Raw genomic sequence first — 20744 nt, 5'->3', positions numbered from 1 at the left:
ACAACGTAGCTTGCCATCACCAGTGTGTGAATGTGTGCGTGAATGGGTGGATGACTGGATATGTAAAGCGCTTTGGGGTCCTTAGGGACTAGTAAAGCGCTATATAAATACAGGCCATTTACCATTATGTAAATAATAAAATAACTTAAAGCAAAAATTGGAAAACGTAAAGTCCGAAGTCTTTATATTAAGGGCCATCAGTCAAACAAAATTGTTTTCTCTGAGTCTAAACAGAGCGCGTTGTGTGTGATGTCTTCTTTTGCGCATGCGGGCCACTTTGAGCGTTCACACTAGAGCGCGTTTGCTGTCACATTTTATTTGTAGTGTGAACAAGCAGACAAAATAAATTGGATTTGATCAAAAAATCGGAATTGAGCGTTAAGACCTGCAGTGTGAACGTCGCCTTTTTGACGTGGTTTAACGCTACCCAACTGTCTGTTTCAAACCAGGTCTGAACAAAGAAGGCAGGTTTCTTTTTAGCACTCAGTATAATTAATCCATCCCTCCCTTACAAAAGGGTCCCTACCCCTGCTTTTCTCCGGCCCGTCCCATTGGCATTTTAGGGCAGAGAGATTCAGCAGGACCCCCGGGCACCCTCCTGCCCTGACCCCTGCCCCCCCACCAGGGGAGCATCTGTGGATCGATCCAGGGCCAGCTGGCACCAGGGGGAGAGAGGCAGGACTGGTAGTCTAAGACGAGGTCTGCTCCAACACAGATACACTCTTCTTGACTGGAATTTATAAAAAAAGATGAGGCACTGTGGGTAGTTTCAGGTTTGCATGCTCTTATTTATTTATTTATTTATTTATTTTAAGAAGAGCCTGAATTTTTGAGTTAAATAGATTCCAAGTAGAAGCTTAACCTTGATTTCTGTTGATGCACTGTAGTTGTAAAAAGATGCAACTAGGGGGCAGCATGCAGCCATCACCCCTCCCTCCTTTACATCCTACATCCTCTGCCTGTGCCCGTCTTCTTCTCCTACTCCTGTTGTGCTTCCTCTGCACACACATTTAGTCCTCCTCCTGGCTCAGGAAAAGAGCATATTGATAGTTCTATCCTCTCTGTAATAAATTCAACTTCTACATTGTCCTCCCTTTTCATTTTACACATTGTCACAACCTCCTAGTCCCTCTAATCCCAGTTACCCCCTCCACTTCCCCGCTCACCATCACCTTCTCTCACACACACATTGATTGACAAGTAGCATCTGGGGAAATGGAGCACATTCCCATTGTTTGCTGCCACTACTCAAATCTGTTGAAATGGTTATTCCATTCTTCCGTCAGAGTATTTGCATATCCTTAAGTATTTCCTATTTTCCCCACCTCCCCTTTCTCCCCATCCTCCTTTTTGCTAAATCCCCTCTTCTTAAGTGTTTAGTGCATTTGGAAAATTCATTCATAAAGTATCTGCATGCGCTATTAGCTTAGTATAATAGCCAGGGTGTAATCTGCAGAGAGATAAGAGGTGGGAAGAGAGTGCTTTTTTATTTTTTATTTCCTCATCTTCTTCCTGTCCTGATGGGGCTGCTCTGTGGACAATCACTGTGCCGATGATATGTCATTATGTTCCCCAGCCAATGCGACAAGGCTCAAATGTCAAGAGGAAATGTCAAGAGGCCTTGCTTCTGTAGTTTTTATTTATTTATTGGTCTGAGAGAGGCGTGAGGTACTAAGGAGGAGGCAAAGAGGGAGAGAGATGGAAGGATAGGAGGGTTCGTAGTGATGTAGTGTTGGATATCGACAGGAGATGGAGAAATGGAAAGGTGGAGTAGAGGCTAGAGATACAGATTCAGATCAGCTGTTTTCACTCCTGAGCAAGGATGTATACTAACTGGGTTCACACAGTCTTTGGCTGTGCTCTACTGTACTGCTACCACATGCCAGCTGCTTTAGCCTCAGCAGTGTCAAACTTAGTTTCACACTGTTTAAGGCCACACCAAGAAATGACAATGGCATTAAGGGCCAGACATTTAAAATGTACTGATAATCTTGAGTTTCATTGAAAATGCCACGCTCATATAGCCTTTTTATAGACCGTTTTGCCCACTTATACCCTTATTAATGTATTCTGATTACAGAAAACGACTGCCAACTCGCAACAGTTTTTTTTTTCACTGGTTCTTGCACATTTCTACAAGTGTTATTGTGTTTAATTGGGCCAAGCATCCACCCATCATCCATCCAGGTGAGAGTCACGGAGGCAGTAGTCTAAGCAGCAATCTGCAGACCTCCCTCTCCTCCAGCCTGTCCTGGTTCTGCCCCCAGGGTCTCCTTCTTTTGGATATGCCCAAAACACCTCATCTAAGAAGCATCCAGGTGGCATCTTAGTCAAACGCCTGAACCACCTCAACTGACTCCTCTTGACTTGGAAGAGTAGCAGCTCTGAATAACTCAGCTCTTCACCATCTGTGTAAGGTTGAGCCCAGACACTCATTTATACCACTTGTATCCATTACCTTGTTTTTTGGGAGACCACCAGAGCTTATTTGGCCATAGCTGAGGACAGAAATAAGACCAACGACTAAACTATATGTTTAGCTTTCTCTTCACACAGCAGACCAGTACAGGCCAACCCATCTGCCAGTCTGCTGCTGCAATTCTTTATTCATCCTCTACTCTAAAAACACATTTCCAACCCAGAATGAGTACTTCACTCTTTCCCAGCTGAGATCCCAATTCTCATCCCAGACCACTGCAGTGGAGGTTTCCCTTTGATGGAGTCAGCAAAACTGTCTGAAAAAGAACCGTCATCTGAAAACAAAGGCTCTCTCACCTCAGAGTAGTCTGTCTCAAGCATCAACTTATTTGTTTTATTATGTGTTATCAAATTTGTTAGCTTATAGGTAAAATATAATTTGACATGTGCAAAGTTCATATAAGGTCGTGAAGGCTTGGATTGTTTACTTCAGTGTTTATTGTGTCCACTTCTTCAGTATTTCCGGCCACAGTTATTTGCAGTTTGAGTATCACATGTTGGGTCTCGTATGGTTGGCCTGTAACACTTTTAATCTCTATTTGGAGCTTACATATTTTCTCTCTATATTACCAAAAGCTTTACCACTCTGTACTGATACAAATTCTGTGTGTGTGAGTGTGAGAGTGTGTGTGAATACCCTGCAGTCCTCAGCGATAAGGCTGAGATTGAGTTTTCCCCCACAGAGCCATAGCGTCCAAGGAGTGTGTGTGTATGTGTTTGTGTGTGAAGACATCAGGAAACAGGCAATGTAAAGAGCTTGTATCGCTTTATCTAGCCTATCCGCCAGAGTGTATGTGTATATGTATATGTGCTCTCAGACTGGTGTAGTGTGAAAGGGAGCTTGCTGGTTTGCTTTATTCGGTATTGTGCGCACGAGAGGATGAATCCTCAGGGCTCGATTCACAGCTGAGAAAAGTAGGTATTTTTCTGTGGTATAGCTGGATGCAGTTTGGAGTCTCCGTGCAGTGAAATGGAGACAAAAAGTGAGAGCAGGCGAAACCAGGCATTTTAAAAAGAAAAGAGAACATGTGCCGTACCGCTGCCTGCTGCTTTCATTCTGGCTGGCCTGTGAAGGGACGTGTGAGACAGGTTGGTTTTGGTGCTAAGATCAGTGCCTTCTCCCATGCAAATAGGGAAAAAGAACATTTAACCAGGAAACACATTACAAAAACAGAATCAGTTAAAAGAGAGGAGGCACAAGAGAACCGAGAGGGGCATGGTATGTCAGTGGTATCAACACAGCAAGGAGGTGAACCAGCCTGATATTCACTGACAGCATGGTGCTTCCATAGCAGGCAAAACCCATCAGTTTTTGTTGGAGGGAGGGCAGACAAAAGGCTGGAGCATCCCCAACTGTTTAGTTTCCATATCTAGCAGTCAGTGACAAGGCTTTCCGGCAGTTCTTATTTTTAACACATGGTCCTCTGGTGAGCAGCTTGCATCCACACACACACACACACACACACACACACACACACACACACACACACACACACACACACACACACACACACACACACACACACACACAGGGCCATGTCACTGATTGTATAACTCTTATCACCTGGTCTGTGGCATATTCCCAAATTCTAATTTGACTGCTAGCCCCTGGCCCAGAGCCCATCTCTGAAAAGAAGTACAGCAAAAATGGCTTCAGCGCGGACCTTTGATAGGAAATATCAGGAGGGATTTTACAGCAGAATTCACAATGAGGAATTCAGGAGGGACCCACTTCTAGCTTCTTCTGGATTTATATAAACCTGACACTGTGATGGGCCATCAGTTTAACCCTCTCCCAGCACTTTATGAAAGTTTCAAAACAATAAAAAAAACAATTAAACTCAACCTCTTTTTTCTTTCTTTCTTAAATTCTGTCTGTCCACAGGAGTCTCCATCAGGGCGGAGGAAGGCCTTGGCCACTAGCAGTATAAACATGAAACAATACGCCAGTCCGATGCCCACACAGACAGATGTCAAGCTGAAGTTTAAGCCGCTGTCCAAGAAGGTGGTGTCAGCCACGCTGCAGTTCTCCCTCTCCTGCATTTTCCTCCGCGAGGGGAAGGCCACGTAAGTTTTTGTTTTCTTATATTATGACCCACATCCTTCGGAAGTGGTTACACGTTGCGATATTCAGCAGTGTTCTAAGTTGTTTGTAACCCTCACTAGTTATAACATTAAGTCTGATGCATGTAGGAATAATACCTATCAAATTGGGCCCAACACCCATGTTCACTTCTTCCTTGTTCTGTTGCCTTTGCTTGTGTTGAGTTAATCAGTGTGTCGTTTCATGTTTCATGTTTCAAAAGTAATTTAAGCAAGCACATAGTGAGATCGTCATGTTCAATTTTGCTGTCTTTAATCACAAGACCGTTACAGCAGTCAACTTTGAATGTCTCACACTAGTGACTGATTGGAGCCACAGATATCCACATGACTCTTTCACATTGGTCACAATTAATTTTGGACAGTCTGGCTTCATTAGGCTCTAATTTAGAGTCTAGTAATGAAGAGACTTTTATCCACTGAAGGGTATGAAAGGATATTCTTTTAAAAAGTAATAAAGTTGCCAAGTTTGCAGCAAAGAGGACAAGTAAAGCTGTTGATAATCCCTGCTGTGAGTAAGAGAGTAATTTGTGTTACCCTTTGCAGACCAGTAACACATGCTTGGTATAAAAGTCTAGCTAATACCCTTTTTATGTCACTTCTAACCAGAGGTGACTGAAAATCTAAATTTTCTTTGTTAATCTGTTAGAGGGTGAAATTTTGCTTTTTGTTCCATTTATCAGTTTAAATTATAGGTACATACAGACACACACACACACACACACACACTTGTCAATCATTTTAAGATATTGAACCATCTTTCATTTGAAGACATGCTTTCAGTCAGTGTTTTCTGTTTGTTATTCATTTTAATTTGATGGCAGCAACTTTCATTTAAAGATACCCCTCCCCACACACACAAACACATATACACTGAGCATGAGCAAAGCGGCGAGGCCTTTGTTGTGTCGCGGATGGCGGGTCGATGGCGCGTAACCCTTGTTAACCCTTCGGGGAATGATGTCGACCACACACAAACAAACTCCATCACAGCAGTTCAAATGAGCCCATGGGCCTGGGAAACACCAAACACAAAGAACAGAGAGGAGAATACAGCGATTATGATGGAGCGGTGGTATCGAGGGACTGTGGGGAGGGGGGCGCACAGAGGACTACATAAAATACAAGAAATGATGTAGAAATGCATCAGTGGGGCAGAGGCTGGAGTCAAAACCAAGCTTTAAAGAAGCTTTAAAATGTGAGGGAGGGGTGTTAAAGTTTTAGGTGTAAAAATGGTCGTCTGGAGTGAAGAAATGATTGAAAGAGATGGATTTTAAATGTATGTGGGGTGTGTAGGTTAAATTGTCCTATCTGTCTTGATGTTTTTCAGCTGCATGTATTTCTCTATCTATGTGTATACATTGTTTTGGTTCTTGGTTTTTTTTGGGGCTGGTGGGGTCCAGTGATGAGGACATGCAGAGCCTGGCCAGCCTGATGAGCATGAAACAGGCGGACATTGGCAACCTGGATGACTTTGAGGAGGAGAATGAGGAGGATGAGGAGAACAGGGTCAACCAGGAGGAGAAAGCTGCTAAGATCACAGGTAAAACACTGGAGGAGCACTTTTTTATTTTGCTTTGTAAGATCAAAGATTTATCTGCTGAAAGTCATTGAAGTTGCTTTTGGTCATTTGATCAAAATCCCCAAAACGCCCGAAATTTCCCAGACTTCCTGAAGAATAAGCGCGGGACCCAGGCTTCATTTGGGGCATTTACTTTGCTTCTTGGTTTCTTTGTTTTCCCCAATTTATGCTTGTGTGTGTGTGTGTGTGTGTGTGTGTGTGTGTGTGTGTGTGTGTGTGTTTTTCCACAAATAAAAAAGTGAGAGTTTGTAAATTCATGAGCTTTATTTGCCGTGTATTGTCTGCTTCAGGGCGTTTTCTGTTGCTTTGACTTTCCCACATCCTTGTTACCCCTCGTTCCCCTCGTCTTGTATTGGTTGCACTGGCAGACTGACGGTGGCTTGGCTCCTTCCTTACATCCATGATTCATTCTACGGTCGCATGTATGGGCCGCGCTGCTTCCTGCTTTGCTTAATCCAACTTTTCAAAGCGCCACCTCTTCATGTTAAGCTTCATTTTTTCTCTCCTTTCTGTTTCATGCTCTTCATCTCATTTATATGTATATGCATTGAGCGCCTACAGCTACGCTTCACTAGCACACATCTCTGAATCAAAGGATGGGCCGGGCTGCCAAAACTCGCTGCTGTCATATTCTTGCCTGAATGGTACCTCCAGAGCAAGCCAGCAAGCAGCCCCAGCAATACTAACACTAGGCTAACCAATGCATACGCTGTAAAACACATGTTCTCTTTTGTCTTTTTATATGCTGTATGTAAATTATGAAACCTCAATAAAACTCTGTGTTTATATAGGGTTGTTAGTCATTGTTCAGTATTACCTCTTTATTTATCAGTCTGGAACCTGAAGCTCTGGAGGCATGTCAGAAATGTTATTTTAAAGTAGATAAAGTTTTTTTCTTTTTAGCTTTTGGCTCTGTGCATGCATTTAGCACTGCAGTGCTGATGCAGTGTTTCCCACAGAACACGGTTTCCTCTGCAAATATTTTATAACTGAGCAATAGTGAGTCTCTACTCCTGGGGATAAACGTCTTCCACATCTTGGATGGCAGTGAGTGATGACAGTTGTTGTTCTGCTCTGGAGCCTTCAGGAGTTTGACATGTTGGTACATGAACCAGTTCTCCATATGCTGCCAGCTCTGGTTACAGTGAGAAAGAAAGACTTTCTTACTTAGACCTGCTGGAGTCTAAGACACAGGGTAGAGCATGTTCAACCCCAGGAGAAGAGACTGTAGAAATGGCTGAATGATATCCACCTTCAAGTGTACACTTTACAGAGAGTCTATGGGAACACCACAGTCTGCTTGTTCGGTGATGATATAATGATGCTCTTTCCCGGTCCAGCGTTGAACGAGGCTCTGTCCTTTTTAATGTGCTGCAGTGCTTCAATTCTTGTTTTTGGATCCGACCCCCTAAAAAACTTTTAACCCTTCAGAACATATTCTGGCGTTGAGATTAAGCTTAGTATCAGGACAAATCTGGACTGTTTTAAACTTTCAGTAATGTCCCAGAGCTTTGTTTGTTTTTGGGAACTGAAGGAGTGTTTGGACCTGGATATTGCTACTGATATGAAACGTAGCAAACAACTAGTTGCCCAGCAAAAATTGAGCAGCACAAGACAGGACGAGCTAGCTATTTATCATTAACAGGCAGTCATAAATATACTTGATTGAGGTGACCTGCCCAGGTAAAGTTGGTGTGGGAAACACTGCATTTGGCTGTTAATACTATAAAGTTGTGAACTTTATAGTGTAGACCTTACCAGCTAAATGGTTGATCGCAGCGCTATTACTAACTAAAGCATGCACATTCACACTAGTGTTCCTCTTTACTAATCTGTTTGTACTTGCAGACTTGTTAGTGATAGAACTGATGATAATATAAACCAAACCAACAGTCTGCACTCAGTTATTGTGCAGTGTAATGTGCGGTGTGGATGTGTGTGGACATTCTGGATGGTGTGTGTTATTTTTGCCTTGTTCACTGCTTTTCTTCCTCCCTCCCTTCCTGTATGGACCTGTCGTTTGCAGAGATAGTAAACCAGTTGAATGCCCTCAGCTGCTTACATGGGGATGATGATGATGATGGTGGTGTTCCCAAGCGAGCACGCAAAGCAACAGCTAAGCCTGCTGCTTCCTCCCAAGGTCTTTTTTCACCTTTCTTTCACCCCTTTTCATCCCACGATTCTTCTTTTATTGTCTTGTGAGCATTGTGTTGCCTCTTCCTACCCCTCAGTGTCACGGTTTATATCTACATATTTATTTATTTTTTATTTTTCCTCCCATAATGTTCTGTCTCCCCCTCTTCCTCTCTCTTTGGCTCTACCCTCCCTTATCCCTTGATCCTTCGTGACATTGGTATTGTAGTCGTGTTGTGTGGTACGATTTATCTTCAATCATGTGGTGACGTGCAGTACGTGGTGTTGTGAACACATCAGTTGGTGTTCATCCTTTTGGTTCCTATTGTTTCTCTTATTTGACAATGTGACCTTTCCCACTCTTTTACTGCAATTGGTAGTGAACCAAACCAGGTAAAAAGAAAAGAAAAGAAAGGGACCCTTTTTCCTCTTTCAGGTCAAAGCAATATTTGTGTTTTCAAAATAGAATTAAGTATATTTATTTTAAATTGAGAATATTTAGCCTATGATATTCTCACGTGATCTTAAGCTAGATAAAAAAAATGTTTTTTTAAAAGTCCGACCAATCTGTCTATAAAAGTAGAATAGTTAATTTAAATTTGGCCGCTTTCCCCTACATGCTCGTCTCCTTTTGCACTTCTAAGTCAGGTTCAGTGGCCCCTGGGTCATACCACCAGTGATGTTTCACACCTTGGCTAAATTTAAATAAAGTGTTTTGTTTTTCTTTTTTGCAAGGGCACAGTTGTAAAACTTTTTCATCTTATTAAAAATCGCATAAATAAGGGCTTTATGCGAAAGCTTTCCCTTTCTCCTCTGGGCAAATAACTCCAGTCACTGGTTCAACTGGAAATTACATCCTGTTGGCTAACAGTAATATACAACAAACATAGCTTTGTACTCTCAAGGTTTTCTGAGTTTATTTGGGGTCTTCCAACATTCTTCTCTTTGGATAGGAGTAGTCACAAACCCTCTCACAGATTTAAACACACTCTTGGACATGTGCACTTGTCATGGCCTAAAATTGGCCATGAATGTTGTGAGTTAAGTGCTGTTCCTCTTATCAGCCATCACCACTTCACATAGCCACACTACATATAGACCCAGGACACGTAGCTCACAGCACAGTTTTTCTTTATACTAGTTCAGATTTTCATGTTTCTCAGCAACATTTCTTGGCATCTACCTCAGGCACATTTACACTCTTTTCAAACTGACCCACACCCTGGCAGCATGCGATTGAACTACAGTGAGTATAGTGAAGATAAAGTACACAAGTACCCCCTCCAGCTGGGAACTCCATAGCAACACCATGCTTTCGCCACAGTCTCCCACAGTAACCCTCCATACCACACAAAATTTCCCAGAATGCCACTGTTGTATATGCTCTGAAGAAGGATGAAATGGTTGAGGAACAAAGGAGTTTAGGCAGTGCTCCCCAGCAAGTGGGATTTCTTATCCAAGACTGAATGGTTCACTCCGAAGTGCAGATTTTGGTGCATTTGGCTTTGTGGCTGTTTGTTCATTGCATTTTGTTGTGTAGCTGTTTTGACTCTGTAGTTTAATTTAAAATAACTTTTTATTGAACTCTTTGGCAACAGAGCTGATTAATAAGCTGAACTTCCTGGAAGACGAGGATCAGGATATGGCTCCCGCCATGAACAACAATCCTTTTGATGAGCCCGATGTCGACCTTCATCCCAACCATCTCAACCCATTTGATGATCCTGATGAGGAAGGTATGTGCAGCTCTGCCAGCTTCTGAAGAAAATGCACTCAACTTCATTTTAATATATAATAATTGTAAAAACTTGTAAAACGTGCCTGGCTTTGGTTGCGATCTTCTTGGTGTTGCTTTGGGAAAAGTCTTTGGGATGATGAGCAGTGTGGCTTTAAGGTTCTGATGTGCAGATACCATGAATGTGTATAATCCTCTGCAACTGTATCAGGCTTCAATGCTTTCAGTCAGACACCTAAACCAATATTTTTGTCTGACCACCTGAGTGGACAGGTATTTGTTTTTGAGTGTCACGCTCTCACATACATAAAAGCACACCTTTGCTGCCTATTTGCTTACTTAAGATGTCTTTGATCTTCAGCCTTAAATCCTGGATTTTACTTTCTCAAGTGCATATTTTTACGTATGTACATGTGTCCTTTAATGTCCTTATCATCTTCAACAAAGGTTTACTTATTTTGGGGACGATGCAGTTGCTGTTTTAATTCAATAGTGGCTGTGTGTAGGATTTGGTTGTCTTATGTTGGCAGTGAAGGCAGCATGAAGCATATGTGCAGGCACCACCCAGGAGCCCACACAGGGAACCTGGATCCTTAAAATGTTGAAATAAACTAAATATTATCCACACAATTTATGAAAAGTCAAATAGGCAGTTAACCTTCTAGGAGCTGGCATCCCACATATGTGGACATCACATTTTGGGTTGTCTAGACCACAATACTAAATTTTACTGTACAAGGGCCTGATATCCTCTTCTCAGAAACTACATCAGGTAAAAAGATAATTCTTTGTTTTTACATTCATCAGGTCCCAATCAGCCCAAATAGCAAAGAGAAATAAAAATGTATGCCATGAAAAAGTTCCAGTCTTAGGAGGTTAAGGCACATTTATTTTGTTTCTCTCTGCTGTCTATCTCTTCAACATACTGAGATCACAAGCTACCAAAGCTCATGTCAAGTCTAGGAGTAACATGATTTATACATGCTGTCAATGCTTTCTGTCCTCTGTCAGAGCCCCCTGCCCAGCCGGTCCTACGACCGCGGGCTGACGACAGTTCCTTTTATGACCACGACGACTCAAATCCGTTCAACGAGCCAGATGAGCCAGAGACACAAGCATGTCCGGGGAACCCCTTTGATGAGCCTGACCAGGACACAGACCCTCAGCCAGATCCAGAACCTCCCAAACCCAGGCAGAGGAAAGGTGTCCGGCCCGTTGACATGAGCAAGTACCTGTATGCGGACACTTCTCACAACGAGGAGGAGCTCGACAAGTAAGATTTTGTTATTCATTGGACAATTGTTTCAATGTCCAATGAATTGTTTCAAACAATGGTGTTTGTTTTTTGTTTTTTTGGGGGTTTTTTTGCATTTGATGACACAGTAACTTTGAATTATGAGGCGTGAACATGCTGTTAAGTAAAGAGCATGCACCTTATCCTGTGCTATTTTTCTTTTTTTAAAGTGTCATGTTTTATTGTTTTATTGACCCGAGACCAGTGATTGAGCTTATAAACTGACTGGGAAAGTGTCTACTGTGCTGAAAAAGTGACTATAGGGCCATTTTCCCATAGACTTTTACACCGCAGAAAATCGTTGTGCAGTCAGAAGAGTCGCCCCCTGGTGGCAAATAGAAAGCATGTAGATTTAAGGGTTTCAGATCACTAGCCTCAAGTGGCCATTGGAGGAATTGCACTTTTCTTCATAAGTAGCGATACTTAAAGCGCTCTGTTACGTTCTCGATTACTGCTGGCAGCCCGAGTCCTGCAGCTCCCCCTCCTTCTAGAGGAGCACTTGTAGGCACAGCTCCCCCCTTCCAAACAGGGCAAAGTGACGAGGCAGCTCTTTCAACAGGAACAAGGGCCCTGTTGTTTCACTGCATTCTTTAACCTTGTCTCCCTCTTCAGTCTTCCACCCGTCCTCCCTATCCTCTCCCTCCCATCAACTTGTTGCCCCATACTTTCCCTCTTTCTCCTTCACTTCCTCGTAGACTCTGCTCATTTTTATTTCACCTTGGAGCTCCTTTACGCTTGCTCCCCACCCTCCCATTCCCTCTTCCTTGTTCCTGTTCCGCATCATTTCGGTTCATCAGTGCTGTCAGCTACTTTGTAAAGAAGAAAATATAAAGATGCTTCTATCTGTTGTTGAATTTAAAGATATGATGAATGTGGCAACGGAGGCGTTTTTTTGGTTATTTACTTTTTTTGGTATATGCTGCATTTTTAAAATTTTTCATTTTAGTTAAGTTTGGTGGCTGTGTTGTGCAACCCTTACTTATAAATATTTAATCTCAGTGGAACTTCCTGAAATTAAATAAATGAACAAGAAAAAATTTAGTCATTGAACGCAGCATAAAAAGGTAGCTTGTTGTGTATGTGTGAATCTCAGTTTTTACTGAAATGTTAGGCTATTTTATACTTAATAGGCTGTGTCACCTTCTCTAAAAGCTCAATATAGACTTTATCTTGTGATAGTAAAGGTTGCCAACCTTTAGGGGTTGAATCTTAGCTTCACACTGATGTGGGGATCCTTCTGAAGTGTTCCCATCAGTGAACCGTTTCACCAATAGTGTGTGACCATCTCCACAAGAGCAGCCGTGCCCAAATTGTCAATGTAAACCCCTTTTTGCCACTGAGCGAAGCCGTCACACAGACAGGCGTAGGTTTCACTCCTCTCAGCTGTCCAAAGACAGACAGGAATTGACTGGTGTGTTTCTTTTTCTCTGTCTCTTACATCAGGAGCAGCTCACTGCAGAATAGAAAGTTCAAGAGGGCAGCGCAGTGTTTTGACTGCAGCCCTTTCACATGTCTTTTAGCCAGCGATGGTCTGTTAGAGCTTTTCTATAGACCTGCCTCCTTTTCTTTTCTTCACTTCCCTCCTTTTCCCCCCCTTCTATCACTTTGCAGTAGGACACTGAGTACCTCCAACCTTCTCTTTCACAGATACCCAGTCAATCAGTTTTTCCTCTCACCCCCTCCTCCTCCTCCATCCAATTCTCTTGTTTGTTTAGGACTGCTTGTTGCATGTTGAGTGAATGTCTTAAGGCCGTGCCTCTGCTTTCATTGCCACCAGCATGCCTGTGTATTGATAACACTGTGGTATGTGTATGCGTGTGTGTTTTGGTGAGTGCTTGTGCGTGTGTGTAATGTAGTCAGTCGTGCTCTGGCCTGTCTGTCAGTAGTCCACCTTGGGTAGTGAGGATATGAGGTCACACAGTCCTGACCTCAGTGCACCTGCATCTTCTATTAACTTACCACTTTCTGTGTGCTGTTCATTGTGCTGCACCATACCTTTGTTTCCCTATTAATGAATTTATAGTTAGATCCTAGGATGTCTTTAAAAGGTCCTAATGGTTATTATAGGTCATTATAAACAAAATGTTTAATGATTAGGCAAAATATATACATATTTTCTAATGTTTTCTTGTATTCGACAACCTAATTTTACAAGATAAAAAATTTGGTTTTATATCTTATATAGCTTATATCAGAGGTGTGGACTCGAGTCACATGACTTGGACTCGAGTCAGACTCGAGTCATTAATTTTATGACTTTAGACTTGACTTGAAAAAATGTTCTAAGACTTGTGACTTGACTTGGACTTTTACACCAATGACTTGGGACTTGAATTGGACTTGAACCGGTTTACTTGAAAAGACTTGATATTTTACCCCAAATATAAAATTTAACATGCATATTATATAGAGATTGAAAATGTGACGTCATTCACGGGTAGAACCGCAAAGGATTCTGGGAACTCGTGGCAAGCGGTAGTAGCGCACGCAGGCTTTCAATTAAAATCAGTTATACAGCGATAAAAAGAAACACAAAAATGTCAAGAAGCCATTGTATTATTAACTGCAATAGCCGGTCGCATGACAGCCACGGGAAGCCGACGGGTAAAGAGATCGGTTGTTATCGGATTACGTCGTTGAAGAGAAATTGTTCAAGCCATGTTTCCGAAGTAACAAAGACGCGACGGATGGCCTGGATCGCAGCCATTCAAAGATCAAATATAACGTCCCAGAACCCTCCAGCTCACAGGTTAGTCTGCTCCAAGCATTTACACGAAGGTCAGTGTTTTTTAGTAGTTAATACGTCATTTTCATAACATAATTGGTGATATAGGTTACAAGCAAGTCTGGCGCTGAACAGAAATTGTCGCGCTATGCTCCTTTATTTATTGTGCATAAATAGTGAATTGTCCTGACACAATATTGCGTTTCGCTTCTGTTATTATGGTACATTGACAAAAACATATACTTTTATTCACAGGATAAAACAGTTGTTTTGTATCACTAATTGCCCAGTACGATTACAGCATACAATATTATTGTCACTGCTACATTTCTGTGATGCTACCAGAAATTATTTCCACTACTAATTAATTACCCTTGAGCTCAAAGGTCCTATTAATAAACGGTTAAGGAATGTATATTTATGACGACGATTTGTGAGACTGGTAAACTTATGATACGTACGATGGTCTTTACTTTCTACACGGTGCATTTCAAGGTCCTGCACCCATCCGGCGGTAAACTGTACCTGGGCTTGTTGCAGTGACCTGAAGTTACTAAACTTCATGAGTGTGTGCACTCACTCCAAAAACCGTATGATTATAAATATGCATATAAATATGCTAGGATGAGATAGCTGACTTCATCTAACTAGCAAATGTTGTCCAGGCTACGTTGGTGATACAGTTTTTTTTAATGTGTATGATATTTTTGTCATGCGATTTTAAAGCCGGTCCTACAACCGCATCCAAGAATAACATGCAGCTTATCTCAGAACTGTTGGTGAAAATTATTCTTGGAGCTAGGTTTAATTGAGCTGCATTTTAAAGAGGTGCAATTTCACAATTTGTGTATATTTTCTAAGTTCACTATTTTGTCATGTGTTGAGAAAAACACAGATTTTAAAATTACATGGTCTAATATTTACATTTAGCATAACTGCAACATTATTTTTTCTTTTTTTTTTTTTTAAAGACTCGAAAGGACTTGAAATTCAAAGTTTCAGACTTGTGACTTGACTCGGACTTTTACACCAGTGACTTGAGACTCGACTCTGACTTGCCTGACATTACTTGAGACTTGACTTGAGACTTGAGGATAAAGACTTGAGACTTACTTGAGACTTGCAAAACAATGACTTGGTCCCACCTCTGGCTTATATGTCTGTCTTTGAGATGGTTTATGTTAACTTTATTGGCATTTTGGAGCCTTTTATGCTTGTGTTGCTGCTGTAAGTCAGGAAATTTAGTTTTATTGTATAGCCCTGAATCACATGTAAAGGTTTAAAGGACTTCATAGGGAGAAGAGCACATTAAAAACACGAGAAAACACGAGAAAAAACAATAAAGTCACTAACACATTAAAATTCAAAAATGGACAAGAAAACAAAAAAGAAAATATTATAAACTTGTATTTAAAAATGAGAATAGGAAGATTTTATAGCTGCTCTAAATGTGGCTGAACAGTTAGTGTGGCCATTATCAGTGCTTTTTTTCCAATTCAATTCAGATTTATTTATATAGTGCCAATTCACAACAACACAACAACGACCCCAAGGCACTTTATTTTGCAAGGTAAAGATCTTGCAATAATAGAGAAAAAAATCCCAAGATCACAGTATGCCATGTAAGCAACAGTGGGGAGGAAGAAATCCCCTTTTAACAGGAAAAAATCTCCAGCAGCGCTATCCTCCACCCTCCAGTATCCCCAGTTCTGCTCGTTGAAGAATATTGTGTCTGTTGGTTTAGCTTTTTAAATGCATTTTTAAGATCAGGAGGATCTTAAAGTGCGAGTCGGGATATAACTGTAATATTTAAGACTTTATATATATAAGTATGAATATTTTAAATCATTTCTGTAGGATCATCAAAAACAGTGTAGCTCTGCTGTTCTGAATAAGCTCCAGCCTAGTGAAATACTGTTTTACAGCTCATTCTTTTTACAAATTCGATGGATAAATTACACCAATCTCTCTTTTCCCTTTTTTTCCCAGATCCAACCCATTCTACGAGCCAAGGACATCGAGCCCTGTGCAGCAGGATGCTGGTGGCCCCTCACCTGATGTGGCCAGCAGCCAGAAGAGGAGAGCTCCCCCACCCCCGGGCACTAGCCCTGGGCTCGGCCCCAGTTTACCACCCCACAAACCCACATCTGGCCCTGATGGGGAGAGAGCCCAGCCCGTCGGGCCCAGCCCAGTGGCAGCAATGATAGGGAGAGAGCTGGCCTCCTCTTCCCCCAAGGTACGCAGTCCTTGCTGGAATGTAAAAAACTTGATTTATCCCCATGTGATGCATGTGAAAAATACAGAAAGAAATGCACTGTGGCTGTGTCTGCAGCGTATCATTACTTTCTATTGTGAGAAATATACCTTTTAGAATAAAGCAATTTAAGATTTTGATTTTAACTTTGATCTCATCAACTACTTGTCGGCCTCGCAGACTCTTAAGTTCATTTAATTACATTTAATTCAAATCTCTGAGCTTGAACCCCAAAATTCAACAGATCTCAGCTCATGTCTACTTCCTGTCATTCACTCTAGCTCGTCCGTGCAGTATGTTTTATTATAAGTGAGTGAGTTGAAGCATTTTGAGTGTGTTGTGTGTGTATGTGTGTGTTCGCAGTAGTGTGTCCACATCCAGTGGTCCTTACATTAGCTTTTTTTCCGCCTGCACAGTCTCATCTCCTGCACCATTCTTTATGCTCATGAAACTCCCCAGCTCCTCATTTGAATATAGGTATTTGTTTATTGGGGTGTTTTCATATGTTTATTTATTTATTTAAATTAGGTAAATCATGGCTGGGTCTAATTAAATGGCTGATGGTCACACACACTCACGGCAGGAGTCAGACCACTGGTGGGGAATGATTGGCTGGGGGTGTGGGGATGAGTGGGGGTTAAAATTGTGAGTGTGTGTGTGTGTGTGTGTGTGTAGGGGCTCAATGAGCCTGTGTAGGGCTTAAACACAGGGGGCTTAACTACAGCAGAGCGATCACAAGGGGGTGTTGACCCCCTGTGCCCATGCACACACATACACGCAAACACAGTACAGTTAGTCATACACACACATAGACACACACAGGTCCCTCCTCCCCATGCAGCTGGCTAGCTGACTGTTTTAGTGTAGCTGGGCGGTGATGCTGGCCGTCCATGTAATTATGGCACAGTGCCTTTATCACCCAGCTGCAGTTGCCTGTGACCATGGGTGAGGGGGCCTAAACCACTTTAATTACCCAAAGCCAGTGGCCTGTGGTGGGCCACACTTCGCCAAGAGATGCCCCTGCCTCTGGAGCTTGGTGTGGAGGGGGCAAGGTGGGGTTTAGAGAATGAATTGTGACTGAAGAGGAGGGGTGAAATGAAGAATATGCTGAGGATAGTGAAGGGTTATAAGACGGCAGAAAAGAGAGGGAACATTTCCAGGGAATTGTGGAGAGAGAGCGCGAGAGAGATGGGATGTTCACAGTAAACAAGGATAGGCCTACAGGGTTTGTTGGCATATACAGCTAGTGTGAATAGGGTTTTTTTTCCCTCTTATTCACACCCAGCACCATGGTACACACCACAGCCTACACATGGGCTGTGAGATGACCTTTGAATGTATGAAGTCAGGGAGGATTAAGAGGAGACATCCTCACTATGAGAGGCCACGACAAAACCAACACATCATAACGCTAGGAACGTGCACAGAGTGTAAATGTATGCATGTATCTGTTCTTATAGTTTCCAGTGTGCCCAAGGCTCAGTTCTGTGAATATGTACTCGGGCAGTTATAACCTTCCCTCAAAACACAGCTAACCTCCGCCTCTCCCATATAAGGCGTCTACTCTTCATTCATATTTATTTTACCAATGTGGGCAAATTGTATGTAGGGCTGAGATAAACACACACACAGAATTCAGTTTAATCTCACAATGTGAATAGAAATTGATATCCAGAAAGCCACCATATTCAGTTCTACATTTACAAACCTGCCCTGAAGGGTTAGTATGAGTTTTTCTTTTTTCTTCTTTTTAAATGAAATCTTGTCTTTGGTAACCGAAAGAGATTAGCTTGTCTCGTTTCACCATTACATTTAACACATTTATTCACTGCAGCAGAGGAACAAGCTTTAAATGGCTGGTCACTCAACAAATAGAAAACGAGTTTAAGGGTCAGCGCCTCGAGCAATGCTTCGGTGAAGATATTTCATAAACCTGTAAAAACCAAGCAAGAGTTCTAACAAGAAAATACAAGGCAACTACAGTCATGGAGAAAGATGTTTGCATTCACTCCAACAGATTTAGGATTAAATGTTTTCTTGGATGCAATCTCATCCTCCTTGTCATTGCATTAAAACCAGCCACTTCAGTGCCAGCCTGTGGAAAATCAGGACATCTACATGACATATGGTGTGCGCCCACTTATTCTATACACAGGTATTACACATATTGATTGGATTTACGTTAAGAATAATATGAGCTCGGTGCTCTGGATTTTTGCCAGTGAAACACATGGGCTGGCACTAACTCAAGTTCTTATGTAGATTCAGATGTAAATGCAGCATCTACAGAGGTTTCAGAAGCTTTTGTTTTGTTGCTCATGATGACTGGTGGACAGTAGGTCCCAACAAAACCCTGCTATATACTGAAGAGGATATGCAGATAGCACCTTTCTGAACAATATATTAGGACTTTGAGTATGTATTTTTAAACATAATTGAAAAAGGAGGCCTTTGCCTCAATGATCAATTAAAGGTGCCTTACTTCGGGTGATGTTTGTGTTTGAGGAAATGTGAAGGTAGGTCATACCTTGGCAGCGGTGGCTCAGGAGATACAGTGGGACATCTGTCAATGAGAAGGTCAATGGTTTGACGCCAGGCTCCTCTAGTCTGCATGCTGAAGTATTGCTGGGCAAGATACTGAAACCTTAATGCTCCTATCAAAGTGTTAATGTGTGAATTTTAGCTTAAAAGGTGCTTCTAGGAATCGGTGAATAAGGCTTGTAGAAAGAAAGTACTTGAAATGTAGCTACACTTCTCAGTGTTTGTCTCTGCACCGTTGTTATTGATGCCAGATTCAGACTACTACTGAAACTTCATCCAGAATGTCTTATGATGTCCAGACAGAAAGACCAACATGTCATGTATACACAGTTGTAAAGTTGTACATATGACTGCACATGAGTCCGGTTTTTACCATGTTGAAAGTTTATATGCACTTGTCATTAGGTCCGAATGCTTAGATGGCTGTTGCGAGTTTGACAGAGAAGTGACCGGGCTTGTTCTTTGACACATGAAGCCGACGCATTAAGATATCGTGAAAATAATGGAAAGGAGAGCATGTCTGAAAGGGGCTTTAGATGCTTCACAGCTCCCATACCAATATGTGATTCCATTGTCCCGTCTAGAGATCCTGAAGTGCGTCAAGTTTAAAGTGTAGCATCTGTGAAGGAGCTGGAAGGATGAAAACATCTGTGGGATTAATTTAAATGAACAGAGGGAGTTCCTGTTGGGCGGGCTGTGAGCTCTGTCTGGTCTGATTCAGTCCATCTCTTTTCCCTCGCTGTAACTCAGTGATCCTCTGCTCCTCCTTTTGTTTCATCTCCATCTCTATTCTGTAGTCAGAGCGCTCTACACTTAGATGCTCTGATCTTTGGATTTTCATCAAGTTTCCGCTTCGTGACTTATTTGCCTTATTTTCATATAAAGAAAAGTTGGAGGTTGGATTATGCGCGTAGGCAGAAGTTTGAAAGAAAAAGTTCTGTGTTATCTTAATATTTGCCAAAGAATCTTGGAAACAGTAAGGAATTTTCAACTTTGTGGTTTATCTGTCAATACATTACATCCTGGGACTGGTGTGCGTTTGCTTTTCAAAAGCTTTTTTTAGGCTGTTCCTTAACTGTATACTGTGTGAATATCACCTATTTCTTTGTATGTCGAGTAATATTTCAAGCATAATCTTACATGAAATCTTTACCACTTTTCCCTTTATTAATTTTTGTTACAAGCACACTCACATTAGACACTAGAGGAATGTTTTCTTTCTCCCCTTCATTTGAAGGGCTTCAGTGATTACCCACGTTAGTCGAAGGGATCAAATTAAATAGAGTTTTGCAGGTTGTGAGAGCTCCTGTGCTGGGGGGAAGGAAGAGGCCAGAGCTCTCCTTCCTCTCCCACATGTTTTCACAGCCCCTCCTCCTGTTCAGACTACCTCCAAATTGAAATTAGAATAAATTAACATTATTTAATTGAGTTCGCAGAAGGCTGCGATATTTCTTAATTAGCTTTCACCGAGGTTCGCGGCAGGAGAGGACCACATCCGTGCTGTGGAGTGTTTCTGAGGTTACTGTGACGACTGAGGGATGTTTTTGGAGGACAGAGGGGAGCCCAAGAGACAAGGACAGTCATCTCTTGTCTTCTGATCTTTGCCCGTTGCAAGGTCTCTCGTCTTGTTATCATTACATCCAGTCCAAAGTTAATTCATCTTCTCTGATAAGTTTTGCAGACCTTTACACAAAGAAACTCAGATGGAGGACATAAAGAAAGTGGACTGGGTACGATGATTTTAAGCAGCTACTGTAGATTTAAAAGCCTCCTTCGTTATAGTTGGAGCTTAAATGCTAAACTAAATGCCTTGTTGACTGTTGTTCATTTAAAGCACACTTCCATCTAGGTTCATTTTTCTGACATGTAAAGCTCTGCAAGATGGTGTCAGTAAACTCT

The 20744-nt window shown here is 41.9% G+C and overlaps 1 protein-coding gene across 4 annotated transcripts in view; it reads left to right on the top strand.

The window, feature by feature from the left end:
* Positions 1-20744, top strand: part of ehbp1 (EH domain binding protein 1) — a 162457-nt gene that overhangs the window by 53097 nt on the left and 88616 nt on the right. For 3 of the 4 annotated variants that reach the window (XM_082557092.1, XM_082557094.1, XM_082557095.1), the window contains 6 exons: positions 4364-4545; positions 5985-6124; positions 8190-8303; positions 9895-10032; positions 11043-11304; positions 16040-16286. In XM_082557092.1, coding sequence (XP_082413218.1) covers positions 4364-4545; positions 5985-6124; positions 8190-8303; positions 9895-10032; positions 11043-11304; positions 16040-16286 — 1083 coding nt within the window. The remainder of the gene's footprint in view (positions 1-4363; positions 4546-5984; positions 6125-8189; positions 8304-9894; positions 10033-11042; positions 11305-16039; positions 16287-20744) is intronic. The other variant, XM_082557093.1, reaches the window with a different exon arrangement.

Source organism: Aulonocara stuartgranti, assembly GCF_965226115.1.
Source record: "Aulonocara stuartgranti genome assembly, chromosome: 13".
Lineage (NCBI taxonomy): Eukaryota > Metazoa > Chordata > Actinopteri > Cichliformes > Cichlidae > Aulonocara > Aulonocara stuartgranti.
This window is presented reverse-complemented; position numbering and strand designations above follow the sequence as displayed.